This window comes from Spea bombifrons, chromosome 3 (assembly GCF_027358695.1).
Source record: "Spea bombifrons isolate aSpeBom1 chromosome 3, aSpeBom1.2.pri, whole genome shotgun sequence".
NCBI lineage: Eukaryota > Metazoa > Chordata > Amphibia > Anura > Pelobatidae > Spea > Spea bombifrons.
In genome coordinates this window covers 101,543,922-101,562,727 of record NC_071089.1, presented here as the reverse complement: position 1 = coordinate 101,562,727, position 18,806 = coordinate 101,543,922, and the positions used below count along the sequence as shown (strand labels likewise).

The window sequence follows — 18,806 nt, the reverse complement described above, 5'->3', positions numbered from 1 at the left end:
TGGATCATTTGGAGAGCAGGATGGGTGGAGCATTTGGAGAGCAGGGCAGATAGATCATTTGGAGAGCAGGGCAGGTGGAGCATTTGGAGAGCAGGGCGGGTAGAACATTTTTAGAGCAGGGTGGGTGGATCATTTGGAGAGCAGGATGGGTGGAGCATTTGGAGAGCAGGGCAGATAGATCATTTGGAGAGCAGGGTGGGTGGAACATTTGGGGTGCAGAATGGGCCAATGCTCCAACTCTTTGCTATTGCTATTCTACACTTTTGCAACAGACTGGATGTCAAAGCACAATCCAGTCCAGGATTTTTGTGAAGCCTGCAACAGGTGCAGCCAATGGACATTTAAACACCATGAGGCCTCGCAATCAGAGAGACAGCTGAAGGGAGAGGAAGGTCCCCTGTGCTCCCAGGGCAAGGAGAGGCCCTGAGTATAATCCCCGAGCCAAGTCTGAGATTATCTGTCTAGACCTGTGTGTTTTGTCCGGGAGAGATTTCCAGAGCCTGCTTTAGCCGGGTCGGGCACGGAGATATAGTTAGTGAGCGATTAGGCTGGTCAGTCTGGGCCAGCAAAGTATAGCGAAAGAGACCTCCAATGGAAGCTAGGCTTTATTTTCATTATTCTGTGATGCTAATTTTGGGCACCTATAAATAAAAGTCACAGGTTGTTGAAAATACTTTGTTCCTGAGCCTTATTGTCCTACAAGACTGTGCTTAAGATCCCAAAAATTGATAATTCTGACCTTCATCTTAACAGGGTTTTGTCACTATATATATATATATATATATACTGTGTATAGTATTTCAACAACTGGGTTTACCTTTGTTTAATAAACAGTTCTTCACACATTTTCTTTGCCGCTTTTTTCCTTACAAATTCTACTTGGCTGGTTTTTTGTTTAGGTAACTGAAAACTATAGACAGCGGTTAAGAAATGGAACTGAACTGTTTAAGCTGCCGACTGCAGAGGTTTTAAGGTTTCCTGTTTTGCGTGTGGTAGTTGTAGATAAGTTTAGAGTCCTGAGCAGGAAATCCGTTTTTACTTGTAAAGTGCGACCTAACAGCATCTCAGGAGAAGAGGTATAATTCTCACAACACACCACCGCGGCCACAACTATGGGAGAGTCTGTAGAGAAAAGCTCAGATGATTTTATTATTTCATTGAATAGTGACTGCTCCAAGGAACTGGGGGAGCTCATCGAAAACTCCAGTGGAGATAACAGAAAATTTGATGACACTGGATTTACTTTAGCTCTTCAGAATGGCCTGGAAAACCTGAGGCTTGAGAACTCCTTGACAGATGTTATTTTGTGTGTTGGAAATAATTTTTTTTCATGTCATCGTGTGGTTCTGGCGGCAGCTAGCAATTATTTCAGGTAAGAAAGACTATATCTGGACTTAACAAAATCTGGAACGAGTGCCATTGAAAAGATATTGCGGCCTGTCATTATAGAAAACACGGAATAATTAAATACCCAACAAGCAGTCCTTGAGTAGGAACACCAATTATCAAAGTATGAGTACCAAAATGTTATTTATTTGTGCAAAAATAGTAATTAGTGAACGGTTTGTTTTCATAACTGAACTTTGCCTAAATAAAAGTCTGCTTGTATTTATTGTATAGGAGCAATAGCAAGTAGGATAAGAAAATAGATTGGCTTACAATGCAGAAATTCTAAATGTTTTAAATAAAAAAAATTATAACTCCGATAATTTAAATAATAATAACATTGAAGTTAAAAAGTAAAGAATTTCAATGATTCGACTTTGCATTTTACTGATATAACTATGAAGTATATAAGGCCTGCTCAACTCTCCACGTAGGAGAAGGCCTCTGGGGTTGGCCCTTTATAATACATAGTTGCAATGTTCCTCTCTCCTGCAATTGTATCATTTAGTGAATACACCTCATAGGATTTCACAATGGCTACCTCTTAGGATTTGTCAAATACTATATAAGACATGGTTTAAAATCTAGCCACCACCTCTAGACACCACAGACACATCTATAGACACCCAAACTCTAGTGCAAAAGTTGTTTCTTCTTATGTTATTTTAATAATTATGTCTTGTCTGCCCTTTGTACAGCGCTGCAGAATCTGATGGCGCTATATAAAGCAATAAATAATAATAATAATAATAGTTATTTTGTGGATCTCTACTTGTAAACTGCAGAATATTCTCCATAGAATAATTGTTTAAATACATGTATACCATACTTTCCTTTCAAAAGAGGTACAGAAGGATCACATGCTAAACAGCTTGTACTCATTTTAATATAGATAAATACTTCTTTAATGTATAGTTAAGTGTTTTAGGTGGAAGAGGCTAGGAAATTATAAGCTTACTAAAAAAGTACAAGGCAAACAATTCACGTGTGTCCTTCTCACAAATACTTTGATTTTCCTTAGAGTTAATTTAATCTGAGATGACTTGAATCTCAATCCATTAGTTAATATTACACATAACTCTTCCCCGACCTGGGGACGTATGAAGTGGTATAATACATATAAAGAAGATGGACAGAAGCAGTAGAGGCTTTCTCCGATAACAACAATAAGGAATTTGCACCATAACCGCCTTTCATTTCCTTGGCTTGGTCTGCTGAGATAAGACTAAGGCCGATCACCACAATACATCACCACTGAGGCGTTAGCCACAATTAGATATACCCCATCTGAGATAACATTTATATGTGTGTCTTAAAAGTAATCATGCTTGCATCTATGCATAGTTAAAGAATTAATGAAAAAACAATGAATTTATGTGAATATATATATATAATCAATGCATCTTGCAAAGAGCAAATATTGGAGAACTTATTAGGTTATTGGCCCTTCATCGGAAGGTTAGAGACCTATGCAATTGTTAATCGGATTCATTGATAAGATAACAAATAAGAACCATTCGACCCATCTAGTCTGGCCATTTTTCTTGGTATAGAGACTCAGATCCCAATCAGTTCTTGGTCTTGTCTTAGATTTAGGAAATTATACCTATGCCATGCGTATATAAAATCCCTCATTGTATTAGCCTCTACCATGTCTGATGGTAGGCGCTTCCATTTATCTCCCACCCTCTCAGTAAAGTTAAACTTTCTTACATTAGATCTAAACCCCTGACCATCAAGTTTTAGACCATTCGTTCTAACATTTCTTCTACTTTTCTACCACTATATTACTACAGATTATATTATTCAATCATTGTTTAAAATTAGTTTATAGTCAGATTCGGGAAAAAATATCTGAAATAAAGGCAGCTTAAAGAATTTTGAACTACAACTCGCTATATATTGTGTATAAAATTTGGTTTTAATAAATGAAATTGTATTTTTCTGTCTCGTAGAGCTATGTTTTGCAATGAACTCAAGGAGAAATATGAAGAGAAAATTGTGATTAGAGGAGTTGACGCAGAAACCATGCAAATAATTTTGGATTATACATACACTAGCAAAGTGGTGATTACTAAACATAACGTGCAGAAAATCTTAGAAGCTGCTAGCCTTTTTCAGGTCAGTATAGTATAAATGCACTTTAAAAGAAAATACTTGAATGCTCTTTTCATTTTTATACCCCATAAGAATGCACATTGTAGTTATAAGATGTGCATTATCAAACAGTATACTATGCTGGAAGTGGTCATCTTGCTCACATAGGGGACCTCAAGTGAGGCAATGACCCACCTAAAATCTAGGCTTTTTGTTTAAAAAAGGGAATAAAATAACGTTAGCGCAGGTCTTTGCCACAGCAGAAGCTCATTGCAGCAAGTAGGGTGAATACCTTAATGTTTTCCAGTGTGTACTGATGTTTGTTTAACCCTGTGTTTAGTGACTACCGGTATATTTGTTTTGTAGCTAATGAGTTGTGTCAACTGATAGATATTTTCTATGCAACTTTTAATTCAGCTGCACATAATTTTAGCATAGGGGTAGCATAATTGCCCTGTTTTGTGCTACAGTGAATGTATTGGCTTGGAGAAGGTTATATTGTCACTGTTATACTGTGTTATATGTGCGTGTCTACACATGTGCAGGGTGTTTATTTTTTAGCATTCTAAGGTGTGTTACATTTTGTTAGAAGTGTCTTAAGTATTGTAGACAGGTGTTTTTATAGTCTGAAATATAATGTGTCCTTTTGGGTTTCTTACTAAAAACTATTTCTATTTCCACAGAGTTAAAATTAATTTTCGTCTATCATTAGCACCAAGTAAGGCTTAGTATTAATGAATCAATTTTTGTAAGATAAAAGTATAATTTTTATGTTTTACTTTATGAAATAGATTTAAATCTAGTTTTTATTGCCTTTCCTATGTCCAAATAGTAAATGCTACATCGTCTATCATGTGGATTTTACTCACTAAGTGTGTCAACCATTCTAATAATGATTACCATTACTTGTCAGGAGGCAAAGGTACTAGATTTTGAATAATGTCAGTTATTCAGCAGTTATACAACATTGATCCAAACACCATCTGTGATTTAAATAATTAAACCAGAGTAGAATTCTACACCAGAGAATTTGCACTTTACCCCTAGAATGGTGTAAAAACTTCAGAGTCAATACCAACACCATACCCCCAACAATTTAGGTGACCAAACCATGACACCATGGTTGAGGGGAAGGGCAGCAGGTAAGGAATGGTGGGGTACGTCCCCGAAGTGGGTAGGGTAAGAGGCATGGCCACCCTCCTGCCTTACTTTAATTGCCACCTACTTGAGAATTCCCACTAGAATGAGAGGCTTGGCAGGGGATGCAGGGACACGGCGTGGCAGCTGGCCCTTGGCTCATCCATATTTCTCAGCATCATTTATTTTCTTATCTATCACACATAACACAAATAACTTTGTATTATTTATGTATTTATGTATTTATTTTTATTTCTGTTAAAAAAATAACCTTGCTGTTCATCCAGATTCCAGAAGAAGGAAACAAAACTAGCATTGACGCTATTTCCAATTGTGCCTTAGAAGGGGGAAAATTCCTTTTTGACTCCAAAATGGAAACCTGATTTCTCCCTGGATCAACAAGCTATAACTAATCATGTTCATATAGCCAATTATATACTTGACTACCCTTTTTTTTGCTAAAAAATCATCTATTCCATATTCAGAGGCATATATTGTATTTGATAGCGCAACATCTGGTTGTAGTGAATTCCACATCTTTATTATTCTTACTTTAAAGAACCCTTTTCAATGGTTTACGTGAAAATTAAGTCTGGATGGATGACCGCTTGTTCTTTGTACAGTTCCATTATTCACTTTTATAATTTGTCAGACAGTGACTGGTATAGTCACCATATTGTCACCGTAACTTGCATGGACATACACTGTTGGACTGGTTGACACACGGGATATGAGAGAAAAGTAAACATATATGCACAGGTCCAAACATGAAACATTTCCTAATACTGTAGCTAGAAGCTGTGTCTGACTCATACAAGGAACATACAAGATGTTATGTCTGATGAATAATACTCACTTGTTTTATTTTACTTATCTAGTGGATGTTCTCTATGTTGGATCAACAATCCCCTAGAGCTACCTGTAACCTCCTACCATCTTCGTATCATAAACATTGTCATGGCATGCTTGAAACTGAATTACCATTTATATATAACACAACCTGTAAACATTTAGACAAAACATGAATTGAACTCTCTAGTGTAATAAGCAAATAACCATGCAATGTCCACTAAAGGCATTATCATAGTAGATAAACCACCATTTAGTACCAAAAAAATATAAAAACATGGAAAAAAAGTTTAAAAAAATGGTTTTACCTAAAAAATTATGCATAACCACTACAGATGGAAATTCAAGTATACAGCAGTATGTTATCGCTGAGTTCAGACACAGGTAAAGGTACTCTTTTGAGTCTATTCACTAAAGGAAGAGTTTAGTTTCAAGTCCCTGTGTTATGACTGGGGTTGCTGGGTTAGGCTGGAGTCTGTTTGCGGGGACAGTTTCAGGCTCAGAACTCGGCATTAGACAGACAGGTGCACCTGGTTGCAGACAGCTGTCTGCTGCAGCTTTAGGCTTTAGGCACAATCTATATGAACAGGACTGACAGCAGCCTTGGGAACGGGCAGATGGCAGCAGGCAGACTGGGTACTAGGCAGACAGCAGCAGACAGACTGGGTAACGGGTAGACGGCAGCAGGCGGATTGGAAAACGTGCAGACGATCAAACATGGTGCAAAGGGCCAGAGGTCAAAACCAGGAAATACACAGCAAAATAAAAAAGCAACCACAATAATGCGGGGCAAGGAAAACAATGCACCAGCAAGGGACGCTGGGAGCAACTCTGGTTATAAAGCCCATTAATTACCCTACATGCCACAGGTGTGACTGGAGCCCGACACACACTTGACAGGGACATGGGCAGGACAGGAATCCCAATGACCATAGCGCCTCCTGGTGGTGACACCCATAAATCAACAGTGTGCCAGGCTCAAGGGGCTAGTTCAAGTCCTGTGGTTCGTGACACTCGGTCTACTCTATGCATTATAAAAGGGCCAACCCCAGTGATATTTTGCTGCAGGAAGATTTTCTATGCTTCTCTATACTGTATAGTAACGTTTTTTTAAAGTCTTTTCAACCATTCAGTTAAACCTAACACAAAGCCAATTCAGTCCTTCTTGCTGGAGAAGCATACTAGTGTTCGCCCTTCATAACAAATACTGAATTGATTTACTTGACACCAAAGCTGTCCTGCAAACATGCTGGCCTACTGTTACCTTAGTAAATAGATCCCTTTGTGTTCTCAGGGTAAACTTTGGGGTCTATATATTATATTTCTTAATATTTTTATGTATAAGCTTGTAGTGTTGCCTCTCATATCATAAATTACCAAAATGTCCATTAAATACATATATATATATATATATATATATATATATATATATATACACAATCTTTACAAGTGTGAAAATGTATCCTAATTTCCTCGTTAGATTATAATGTGTTATATTTATTATTCTCATTACAATATTATGTCTTACACTGCAACATTGTTCAGCCAAATGCAGAGAACGATAATATAGAACCATTTAGAATTGTAAAACAATAATCTGTCTAGATCGCTGAATGTCTTCTTAGTATTGATCTTTGTATAAAAAATGTTTCTCTTGGAAAATGAATCTCTTCTTTTGGACTTCTGTCCTCCTAATATTAAACCCTCAACTTCTAAAAAAAAAAAAAACATCTGTTCGCCCCAGTTTAGAGATCTCCACGCCACTGACATGACATTGTTACAATGAAAATATCCTCACGAAAGTCTTCCCTCATCTCGTGTCTCATTCACTGTCAGCCCTCTTCTCCTTCTGTACCTGTATGTATTAACAAGTGTTAATCCTATTGTCAGTTTCAGATATTGTCAATTTAATGTTAACGTTTTATTTTTATTTTCCTTGCTGTTATAGTATTGTGGCATTTGCTGGTACTGTATATATGACAGGTCGTATTATATAAGTGATTTTGCAGATGGTGGAAGGTTTCTACTTTTGCAGAGTTGTCGTTTGGGAATTCAGATCAGTGATAAAAAGTATAAAACAGACTTCTCCTATGTGTTTTATTTTATAGTAAAGTGTGTGATGGTCTTTAGGGTCCAATAAACTTTTTTTTAAAATAGTCTCCAGCTGCAAACCATTAAGAGCTGGTATAGATAATGCTACCAAATACATGTTTGCAGGCCAATGACCTTTAACGTTTTGTTTTCAATTCAGTTCATGCGTATGGTTGATGCATGTTCCAGTTTCCTAACCGAAGCTCTTAATCCAGAAAACTGTGTTGGAATTTTGAGACTCGCTGACACGCACTCTCTGGATTCTTTGAAACTACGAGTTCAGTGCTACATCATCCAGAACTTTTCTCAAGTATTAAACCATGAGGATTTTCTAGAACTACCGTCAGAAGTTCTTTATCATATTTTAAAAAGTGATGAGCTCTATGTGACTGAAGAAGCCCAGGTTTTTGAGACGGTTATAAACTGGGTTCATTACAAACAGTCCGACAGACAAGTTCTGTTGCCAAAGCTTTTAGAATGTGTCCGGCTCCCCTTACTGGATCCTTGGTACCTTGTGGGCACAGTGGAAGCAAATGAATTCATTAGACAGTGTCCTGAAGTCTTCCCTCTACTGCAAGAAGCAAGAATGTATTACATGACCGGCAGTGAAGTGAGTACTAAGCTTCTTACACTTTCTCAGTATATCCTCAGCTACAGAAGTTATTTAAAATGTTATGACCATTTGAAATGAACACTCTTTTTACTTGAACACTGTCTCTAGCCTTTTATTACGATAAGGTACTTCTATATCCAATGCTATGTGTGAGCTACTTCATCAAAGCTTTGTGAAAGGAGTTAAGAAGAACGTGTGCCTTACTTCTTATACTGAAATTGTGTTTTAGCTTTACTTGTAACTAAGCTACACTTACAGTAAAATAAGTAAGGCACCAATAATACAGATTTACAATTTTACCAAGGATAAGGTTTTTGTTTAGTAAAAGAAGCTTAGTAAAGAGGATGGACATAACGCAATGTCCCGAGATATAAAGCCATTGCGTGAGTTTTTATGCCATAAAGCCCTATTCTGTGATTATTCAATGCATCACCTTCATATTGCACACCCATCTTGTACCGGCTAACATGCAACATCACAAAGAAAGTCTGGCCTTCTTCATCTGTGCAATACATCCACCACCAGAAGCTAGTTTTGCTCAGTACGTTATCTAGAATATATGGTCAGTGCTTTGTCTAAATGGAACAACACATTTAAAACGTTGACGTCACTATGCTGTGCTGGTGAGTTTTTACTGCATGAAGAGTAAAATATTGCATTTTTCAGTTGCCAAGATGTCTTTCTTGATACATCCACTGGTTTAACTATTTATTATGCAGTGTCAACTATGCTCTTCTTTAGGAGGAGCTCACATAGGCTGGTCCTTCACCAAATACAGAACATTGAGGGAGTTGCACCATAATAATAAAGGAAATAAGCCAATCCAAGTTTTTTTTTCCTACTGCCGGAAATTTTTAAGCCCCCTTCCTCATGCCTGGCTTTCCAAGTACAGCTTGTCAAGTTGGCATCCCTGGAAAGTTCTTTCCTCTTCTAAGGGACAGGCTTTGTATAGGGGCGGACATAGTATAGTAGGCAAGGTGCAGCAGGTGGTAGTAGCTGGGCATGGCATTCCTTTCCTGCCTAGAGAAAAGAAGAAACCAATCTAGAGACCAAGGGATCTATCATTCTAGGTTCTCTACCATGCATGGGAACTTGCCGGGTTTCACCTGGAGTCTTTGCATCCCCGGGACTCTGTGTTAAAGTCTTTCATATGCCTGGTCAAGTTTTGTCCACTTTCCACCCTTAACAGTCTAAGTGGAGCTAATTATGTCCCTTAATCACAGACGTACACTCTTCCTGCCTCCTATATTCCAACCCTGGTAACTTCCCCTGTATTAACATCACCCTCCACCATCATCTATAACCAAACTGTTGTTTCTCTTCCAGTAATATGTATGTCTCTGTGTGGGTGTATTTGTTTTACTGGTTTCACAATACTACGGTGCATTGTTCTCTAAAAAATATTGGCACTTCCCCTTTTTAGCAGGCATGATTGCATGGGGATTTACTTTAAAATGTCTAGACTGATAGCTTCCTCTTGTTCATAACTGAATAACTGCACACCTGCTATTGAATACATAGATATGAAGACAAAATAAAGATACCCATATTTCCACAAGTCCTGGAAACAGGACAAAAGACACAACTCATGGCAGGAAGTTAAAGAGACAAGAAAATAGATATCTTTATTTCAGTACCATAATTCTGTTCTGTAGAGGTGTTAGGATTTCAGTACTGTGAAAGCCAAATCATACTGTGGTACCAGAGTATCCAACATGATCATGGGTTACCAGTGAAGATACTATACAAGGAGGAGGTCCACCTGTGCTAACCCCCATGGTCCGACAAACACCAAGCCAATCAGTGTCAGGAAAATGCTCTCATTGAAATCAATAGTAGAGCTTTCCATGCATGTGCTTGTTGAGTAAAGGCTGAAGCTGGCTGGCGGTATGAATATCACTTGTCAGGGAATGTGTTTGAATGAAAACATCTCCTACACAGGAGATGGCTGGGATTCTCCTGAATCCTCGCCATGCACTTGTAAAGGGGACACCATGACATTTTAAGGGGACCTCTCAGCTTTCATATGCATTAAAGGGCATATGATGACTGGTGTGCCCTTTTATGATGAAATGTATGTATAACGCAGTGGACAGGACTGGACAGTGTATACGGAGATTATTATAGAGTCATTGTGGTCATTCTCCTGGGCTGCAAGTTGAGGAAATAAAAGCTATTCCTTCCTGGTATTATGTTAGCAATGCTATTTTCAATGCCTTCAAACAGCTGCCAAACTGTTCATATAAACTAGATATAAATGTACACACTTGTTGTAGATCAGATAAGAATAAAGTCTGTTTTATTGGTGCGGTGGTTGCAAAATCCTTATGATGTAACAATAGGTCACATTATTAATTAAAAACCACATGAATGCGAGATAGAGATTTTCTGTTGAGACTGTAAGCCTGTTATTTAGCTTTGTGTACCTTTTCTTCATAAATAACTCATAGAGAAACCACTGCAAAATCCATTGCTATTACATTATTTCTCCTTTATGATAACAAAGCTGTATACTCTGATGAATGAACACAAGCTTTTCTTTTGATGCAATGCTATGTAAAGGGTGACCTTGTAACATTTTTTTTTTGCAGATAGTTTCAGAGAGGACAAAACCGCGAATGCATGAGTTCCAGTCGGAAGTATTCATGATAATTGGGGGATGCACAAAAGATGAAAAATTTGTTACCGAAGTCACTTGTCTAGATCCTCTAAGAAGGAGCCGTCTAGAGGTGGCAAAACTGCCAATTTCAGAGCAAGAAAATGAGAATGAAAATAAAAAGTGGGTTGAATTTGCTTGTGTCACCTTCAAAAATGAAGTCTATATTTCAGGTGTGTATGATCAGAATAGCTTCCTTAAACCCTATGTGAACAACATAGTACTGACCAAGGCAGAACAAGCGCCAACAGCCACCTAGGCCACCTAGGCCACCTATATGGTAGGGTCAGAACGTTGGAGGTATACAGGCTTTGGTGCTTGCAACTCCCATTCAAACTCTGCTCTGCCAAATAAATTTTTGTATTCCTTTATATTCTAGAGATGGGGGATAAGTAGCATTCATTGTTTAAAGACCTCTGGTATGTATATACTGTACTGGTACTGAACCTCCCTTTAATAAGATGTACACACATTATTAGTGATCATCTAATTTTAGACCAGGTTAAGGAGGCATGACCAATGCTTTTCTTGTTCTTGTTAGAGCAGGTCTGCTGATCTTGCAAATCATTGCGAAATCAGAAATATAAAGCCAATTGGAACTGGAATTAGGAAGTGTCTCTTAATTCTTATGATTTTATGCCCAAGGCAATTCAGTTTTTATAAGTAAAAAGTTCTCTCTGTATGTTAAAAAATAAAAAAAACATGAATGTATAGTAAGCATTTTCATTCTTATATTTGTAGCAGGGCCTTTTTTCTTAGTAGACACTAGCATCTAGAGGCAGGTTTAAGAAATGCATGGGATTTTGCTTCTGGTAAAATTTAAACCATCTTAATAGCTGTATTTATCTTCAATAGACTCCTTAGTATTGCCTAGGGTACTTAACTTTATTCAAAATATCCACTTCGGTAGATACTATTTCCAGCTCATTGACGTTTTTTTTAAAGGAAATTTGTAAAATTACTTTTTATATACAATTTGCAAAGTCAATAAGTACAATATATCTTAAAAAACTGTTTCTAACATAGTGCAAAAATGATTAGTCAGTAGTATATTTTGATCCGTTTCTACCTGACGTTTGAGATTAGATAATTCCTCTTTTGTGTCTATAATTTTAATATCCACATTGCATTAGATAAAAAGTGTATTATAATTATTTTTTTTTCTAATAACTTTTCTTAATCAAGGTGGTAAAGAAACACAGCATGAATGTTGGAAATACAACTCCTCCATCAACAAATGGATTCAAATAGAGTATTTAAATGTGGGCAGATGGAGGCACAAGATGGCTGCCCTTTGTGGAAAAGTGTATGCCATAGGAGGCTTTGATGGTAGTCAAAGAATATACAGTGTCGAAGTCTATGACCCATTCCACAATTGCTGGTCAGAGGTAAGTTAATTCATTTGTAAGCACATTAAGCTGTATGTATTTTTCCATTATAAAGTAAATAATGCATTTTATTACTATAGGAGACAACGTTCAGCAGCTCATGTTACATAGACTACACAAACATACCAACTGTGCACTGTAAGGTCCCGTCCAACACATCTTAAATGCACTAGGCCAGATATTATGTCATGTCTTCAAAGTACACTTTCTAGAAAGAAAGAAAAGGCAGCATTTTATTTTTTTTACTCACCAGCATGCAATTCAACTCCCAGGGTCAAATCTGGAAAATTTACCCCTAGATGTAGTTTTGTCTAGAAATTCTGATAAAATGATAAAATATATCCATGTATGGTCAGGACAGCTTATATTCTGCATATCCCGTTGGATCACTTTTGTAAAGCTGTTTCCTACTGATATCTATGTAGCTTTTTTGGCAGTCAGCCAAATTTTATAACCTGTTTTTAGTCATGTAGTTGACTTGCAACCTGTACCTTTTGATTGAGCCCATATTTTAATGGAGTAATATTGTAGATTTCTAGTTGCTGAAAAGTAATTCTGGCTCCTTTCTATGTCCATGGGGACAATATTTAGAACCACAGAAAAGAAGTGCACTTACTTTACTACTAAAGATGTGAATTTACCAGTCTAAGGAGCGAACAGCTGTTCATGCATAAACCATGACTGGTTGTTTATGTTGAAGGGAAAATGCTAAATACATCAGAACCAGCCATTTAATGTTCTAAATAGCTTTTAATACAGAAACAAAACAAGCAACATCAGAGAGTTCGTGTAAGATGTATCATCTTTGTGATGACATATGATGCCATATGCTGGTGCTCTGCCTAAAAACCCATGGAAGGGAGAACAATGATGTAGGTCTATGTCGGCTGGAGCACAGACATACTTGGCCCACCACTGGTTTATTCAGCTGGGGAGTTTTATGGAAAACAGTTAATTGGTTATTACTTAAACTTAGTTTGCTCATGGCACAAGAAGGCTTGAATTGAAAGACTGTGTCAACAGCTGACTCTGTGTATGAGTCTATTATATAATACCAATTTTATTGGTGTCTTTAAACATTAAAAAGCTTTCCATTATCAGTATTGGTGTTTGCTTTTTATACTTGACTGGTTTGTGCATCACGCTGTCTCCTAAAGGCCCTTGTATATCTGGCGTGACTGTCAGTGCTGGGTTACAGCAAACAAACGCTACCATTCCCATATTTCACATTGATGTAGTCGGGTCATTGGTGTTTAAATAAGAGAGCATGGTTAAAAGTGAGTCTATATTGCTATTTGGGAATTGTTTTAACGGTAAACGAAATCTCATGTCGACTGATTCCAGAAGTGAATCGAAATTCCAAGGAGCCAGGGTATTATATAGAGGTTGTGTAGTTAGCGCTAGATAATGATTTTCTAATATACCAGCTAGGGCATCATTTTACCGCAGACAAAGTGTGCAGGTTCTCCTCCAAGGTTATAGACGGCTGTTCAGGAAAAACACTGTACCCCCCACCTCCTTCATTGGTCCAAAAGGAAATTTTACCATTTACTTTGTGGATATTATTACTAAAAAGAAGAAAGTATTAAGCCTATTGTTTTAATTCATATTACAAACTTGGAGTGTGGCAGAAATGCTGTCACCATGCTTCTTTTGAAAGTGGGAAATACTATTAATATGATCAGTGTGACGGGAACTGATACCCTGACTGGGTACTCCCGCCAAACGATGCTTCCTCCTTCCGAGACACCAGCAATTAATGCATTCAGCGCCAGACAGAACCAGTGTTGTGTAGAGATCGGGGGACGTTGCTGCAGTGTGGCTATTGTCCTGAAAAGGACAATAAAGGATCATAGCAGCCCACCCCAAGCATCAGACAACACTTTATTTGGAAACACAGGGATATTTAAACAGTACAAGGGAATAATTCACATACAATAGACACAACAAACCACACAAAGTTCTTCATCAGGCCCTCCTTTGCACACGGCTCAGTTTTTGCACTCAACTCCCCACTGTAGTCTGTGGGGAGGATGGTAAACACGAGCGGTTTCCTGACTTCTGGCTGACACGTTCTGGATATCAGATCCAAATGCAAATACTGGCCATGGAGGTCTCTGCCCTGTAAGTCCTGACCCGCTGGAGAGTAAAACACCACACATAAACCCCCTCCCAATTTGCAGGTGCCCCAAATCTGTGTCTGAGCTCCACAGTCTTTAGGTGTCTCTGGTACTTGGGGAAATGTGGCACTCTGTACCAGGGGTTAGAAGTAGTCCCAATGGACCCCTGTGCCCACCTCCCCCAAAACAGAACCCCTTCCAAAGCCAGGGCCCATAGTCTGTAGGAAGGAGACTGGCCCTCAGGCCCCTCCAGGTGCCCATGGCACGAAGGCTTCCGCATATTAGGCTTGCCGCTCTAATAGCCCTAGGCAATAGCCTACATATAGTTGTAGTTATTCCTCCTTTGGACCATCTTTATCAAAACTCTTTCTTAAGACTATTTTTTTCACTGCTTACAATACACTTTAGTTAAAGATGCTGTTCTGAACACTTTTGCTATATTACACTTTATAATACTATCTGGGAATGTTATGTAGTATTTATTTTAAGCCTGTTGCCATGTGACACACAAAGAAGCCACTGATTGGTTGCTGTTATAGGATCAACAAAGGCTGGACACTCATAATGGAGAGTGACAAGAGTCATATTGTAGGAAGAATGTATATATAACACAAAAAAGACAAAAGAGAGAAGAAAAAAGTGCATACGTAGGTAAATCATAGATATAGCACTGTTTGTTAATGTATCATTTTCAAATCCGATACATCAAGAAGTCAGTGTCTAGGAATTCATGGTCTTGTGGCCCTAAGGGTCTAATAGAATCTATGATGTTTAGTTAGAAGAGGCTTGTTTCAAGGCATTCTGACAACATTGCATCAACAAGTTCAGGTTGGTGAAAAATCCATAAATAAAGTTGTGATTGTACGCCATTCATGTTATAGAAAAAGCAGGTGTGCAGTCTGACTCATGCTCGGTAAATGCATTTAGCTACACAGATACATAGGCAAAAATGGTCAATATAATATTGTTATTCATTGACTGATCGAGGCTCTGTAAAGGTCTTTCTTTATCACTATGACATCATCAACAAATATTTTTCAGTTCTTACAACCAAATCAAGTGAAATTTATTTGTGCATGTCTGTTACACAAACGTGATAAAATCTGCTTTTACTTAATAGGCAGGGAAAAGAATATTTGAGTTCTTGGACTAGTTATCAGGAGCCCTGCCCACCACAAGGTGCAGTTCAGATACATTCAACAATATTATAGAGAATTGGGGATCTGCAGTGATAATCTATAATACACAATGTATGATACCCAAAATACAAAACAAAACCAAATAGCGGAGAAAAAAAGCTCATTTACGTGCAATGTCTGTATGAAGAAGATAATAAAGATATAATGTATCATGTTTAGAGTATGTGATGTGACAGATAATAAAGATCACTAGTTACTTTGTGACTATTTGTGGCATTTTGTCAAAGATTTATATACTTTATGACAGTCTACAAGTATGGACATTGTATGACACAAGTATCATAAATTGTAAGTATTTTCTTTCCATACTTCCTACATATATGGAAAACATATCAATCAATCAATTATGTGATCCTTACTTCTAATAGCAGGTACATACTGTTGGATGGAAGGTGCACTATATGAACAAAAGTAGGTGGACACAGGAAGGGCCATTTTCAATGGGTTTTGGGACCGCCCATTGTCCTTAAGGGGTTAAGTCCAAGCCATAATGAGAGCATCTAGAGGGCTGGGCTGCTACAAACTTTGTGTTAAGTTAGAAAGTAGGAAAGCCACACCAACCTTGGAAAACACATCTGACATATATTTAGCACTTTGAAAGAGCAAGGAATTATGTTGATTTTGTTTACTTTTAATAAATTACTGCTACTTGTACTTTAGCTCGCTCTGACAAGACAGTTAGCAGAGTAAGCGCAACACACACAATTATTTAACAAGTTTGCCACATTTATAATTTTGGCTGGAGGTGCTAAATTATCATATGACACAAAAGTCAGCAACGATAGGCTAAAACTAAAAATGATTCTTAAAAGATGGTGCTTTTATTTCATTAACGATGACCAACGAAAATGACAGCCCTGCTAAGCCTTAATTAATCATTTTCCCCCCCCATTTTCTTCTTTTGCTTGCAGGTCGCCCCCCTATTATATAGTGTAAGCTCCTTTGCCTCTGCAAGTTACCAGAGCAAATTGTTTGTTATCGGCGGGGGACCAAACGGGAAGCTGGCTACAGATAAAACACAGTGTTATGATCCCACGACCAATAGTTGGGGTTTGAAAGCACCAATGCCAGTGGAAGCCAAATGTATCAATGCGGTCAGTTTCTATGACCATATTTATGTTGGTGGTAAGTTTTCTGATAACAACATATGGAATTGACCAATATTAATATGGAAATATGTAGTTGCACATGTTTAGGGTTTTTCAGGTGTTTTCAATTGTTGGCAGTGTAACAAGGAATTGCAGAATGGTTATTTAATCACCATGAAAAGTTTCAAATGTTGTGTAACGCTGGAGTGAATGATGGAAAATGCTGTCAATAGATCTGGATAGATTTTTCACTACTGATCTATAAACTAACAGTCTCAGACTTCACAATCTAAATGGATTCCATAGGGTGAGTTGGCAACACTGAAAGCTTTAGTTTTGATAGAACCAATACCTTGGCTGCTGACCATCTTTAAAAGCTGATCATGGTATTGACATTTTCCATTCCTAAATAACATAATCCTGAAGAGACACCAGGAGTTTTTTCAATATACTCCATTGAAAGTAATAGTCATCTCAGTAGAATTCTGGCTTTAATAAAATGTTACCTTCAACCTTGCAATTAGACTTGTAAACATTGACCAAAAAAAAATACATTTCTTTTTCGGAAAACTGAGCTTGCGGAAAGGAGACAGGGACTTGGAAGCGGTAGGGAGAGATTGAGACACAGTGTGAGAGAAAGTGTGTGAGAGAGTATGAAAGCATGAATGAAAAAACAACAAAATCCAAATAGAAGTTTGAAACTCTCTGCTTCTTTTATGTTTATTCTGTTGGGGTCTCTACACATTAATAAAACTTTCGTATAAAAAAGGAACATTTGTTAGGGTCCAAATGCACATGTCTACTAGCAATTAAAGAATTTTTGTTCTGTTGGAAGATGTTAGACCGGTGTATGCTGAACTTTTGTTTTAACTTTGTACTTTTTATTTTTCTAGGTGGTGCAATGAAAGCTCTGTACTCCTACAGCCCTCTTGAAGACACATGGTGCCTTGTCACAAAGTTTAGCCATGAGCGAGCAAGCTGTGGGATAGCAGCATGCTGTAATAAAATATTTATAACAGGTGGCCGAGATGAAAAAAACGAGGTCATTGCAACTGTCTTGTGCTGGAATACAGAGAATGAGAAACTGACAGAAGAGTGTGTTCTTCCCCGAGGTGTCTCCCACCACAGCAGCGTTACAATAAGGAAGTCATACACTCACATCCGTAGGGTCATCCCTGGCGCTGTCTCTGTCTGAGCCTCATCTCACCTGCAAGAATAGAGCAGGCAGCTTTCATCGGCCAAATTCAGCAGCCCAAAAAGTGATTCACCGGGTTGAAGAAGAACAAAAAGGATCTAATGAGCTTAGGTATGCTGTGAATTGTGTGAGGCACCTTCAGAGCACACCAAGTGACCATCACTCCTCTGACTCTTTCCAGACCCAAAACTAATTTAAGAAGTTCAGAAATTAGAAATATATTTATTAAATAATAGCAAACAGCTATTGTTGTTCTTCTGATGGATCCAACATAAAGCTAAAACAATGAAAATGTAATATATAAATGAACAAAATGCACAAACTATAACAATACATGAAGGAACATGTTTAATGTGAATCTCTCCTCAGAAATCTGCTTGATTACATTTGATTTTACAACTAAGGTAATGCAGATGGGAATTCTAAATGGGAATGGTTTTTAACTTATGTATTTTTGTAATAAAATGATATATTAGAGTGAGCCTGCAATGCTTATCTACCCTCTCCTCATCTCGTAATTTACTTTACAAGATCGACACCGTATACTCATCGACAGTTAATTCTATGGACCTATGACCATTAATGTGCAAAAAAGGCACTTTCATTATGGATGCAGGATCCATTTTACCAGGTCAGGACAAACACCAGATCAAAGGCCTCTTTTTGGATTTATATCAAGCTTTCAGTGCATACTACAGGGTTCTTACACAAAACCCTGTACATTGTGAAACAATGGTCCTGGAGAGACAACCCTGGCTAAAATGGCTTATTGTTTGAACACTAAACTTATATGTGGAGAACAACCCCAGTGCATACACAAGAGCTCATGGATGATAATCTAAGAGTAGTGTCTGCTTGTGCTTTACTAAAACATGTTAACAAAGGTGTTCCCTTTGCCTATTTTAACCAAAGCAAATTAGGGTGAGTTAGGGATAAGAAGTATTTAATAGTCCAAAAGAGTACACAATGAACTGATGTTGCATACAA

The 18,806-nt window shown here is 37.7% G+C and overlaps 1 protein-coding gene across 1 annotated transcript; it reads left to right on the top strand.

The window, feature by feature from the left end:
• The first annotated feature begins 1,111 nt into the window (after window positions 1-1,111).
• KLHL6 (kelch like family member 6) lies at window positions 1,112-18,308 on the top strand. Its single transcript, XM_053459626.1, has 7 exons — window positions 1,112-1,372; window positions 3,342-3,507; window positions 7,721-8,170; window positions 10,765-11,002; window positions 12,015-12,217; window positions 16,448-16,661; window positions 17,518-18,308. The coding sequence occupies exons 1-7, from the start codon at window positions 1,113-1,115 to the stop codon at window positions 17,817-17,819; spliced, it is 1,833 nt and encodes a 610-aa protein (XP_053315601.1). The 5' UTR covers window position 1,112; the 3' UTR covers window positions 17,820-18,308.
• The last annotated feature ends 498 nt before the right edge of the window (window positions 18,309-18,806 follow it).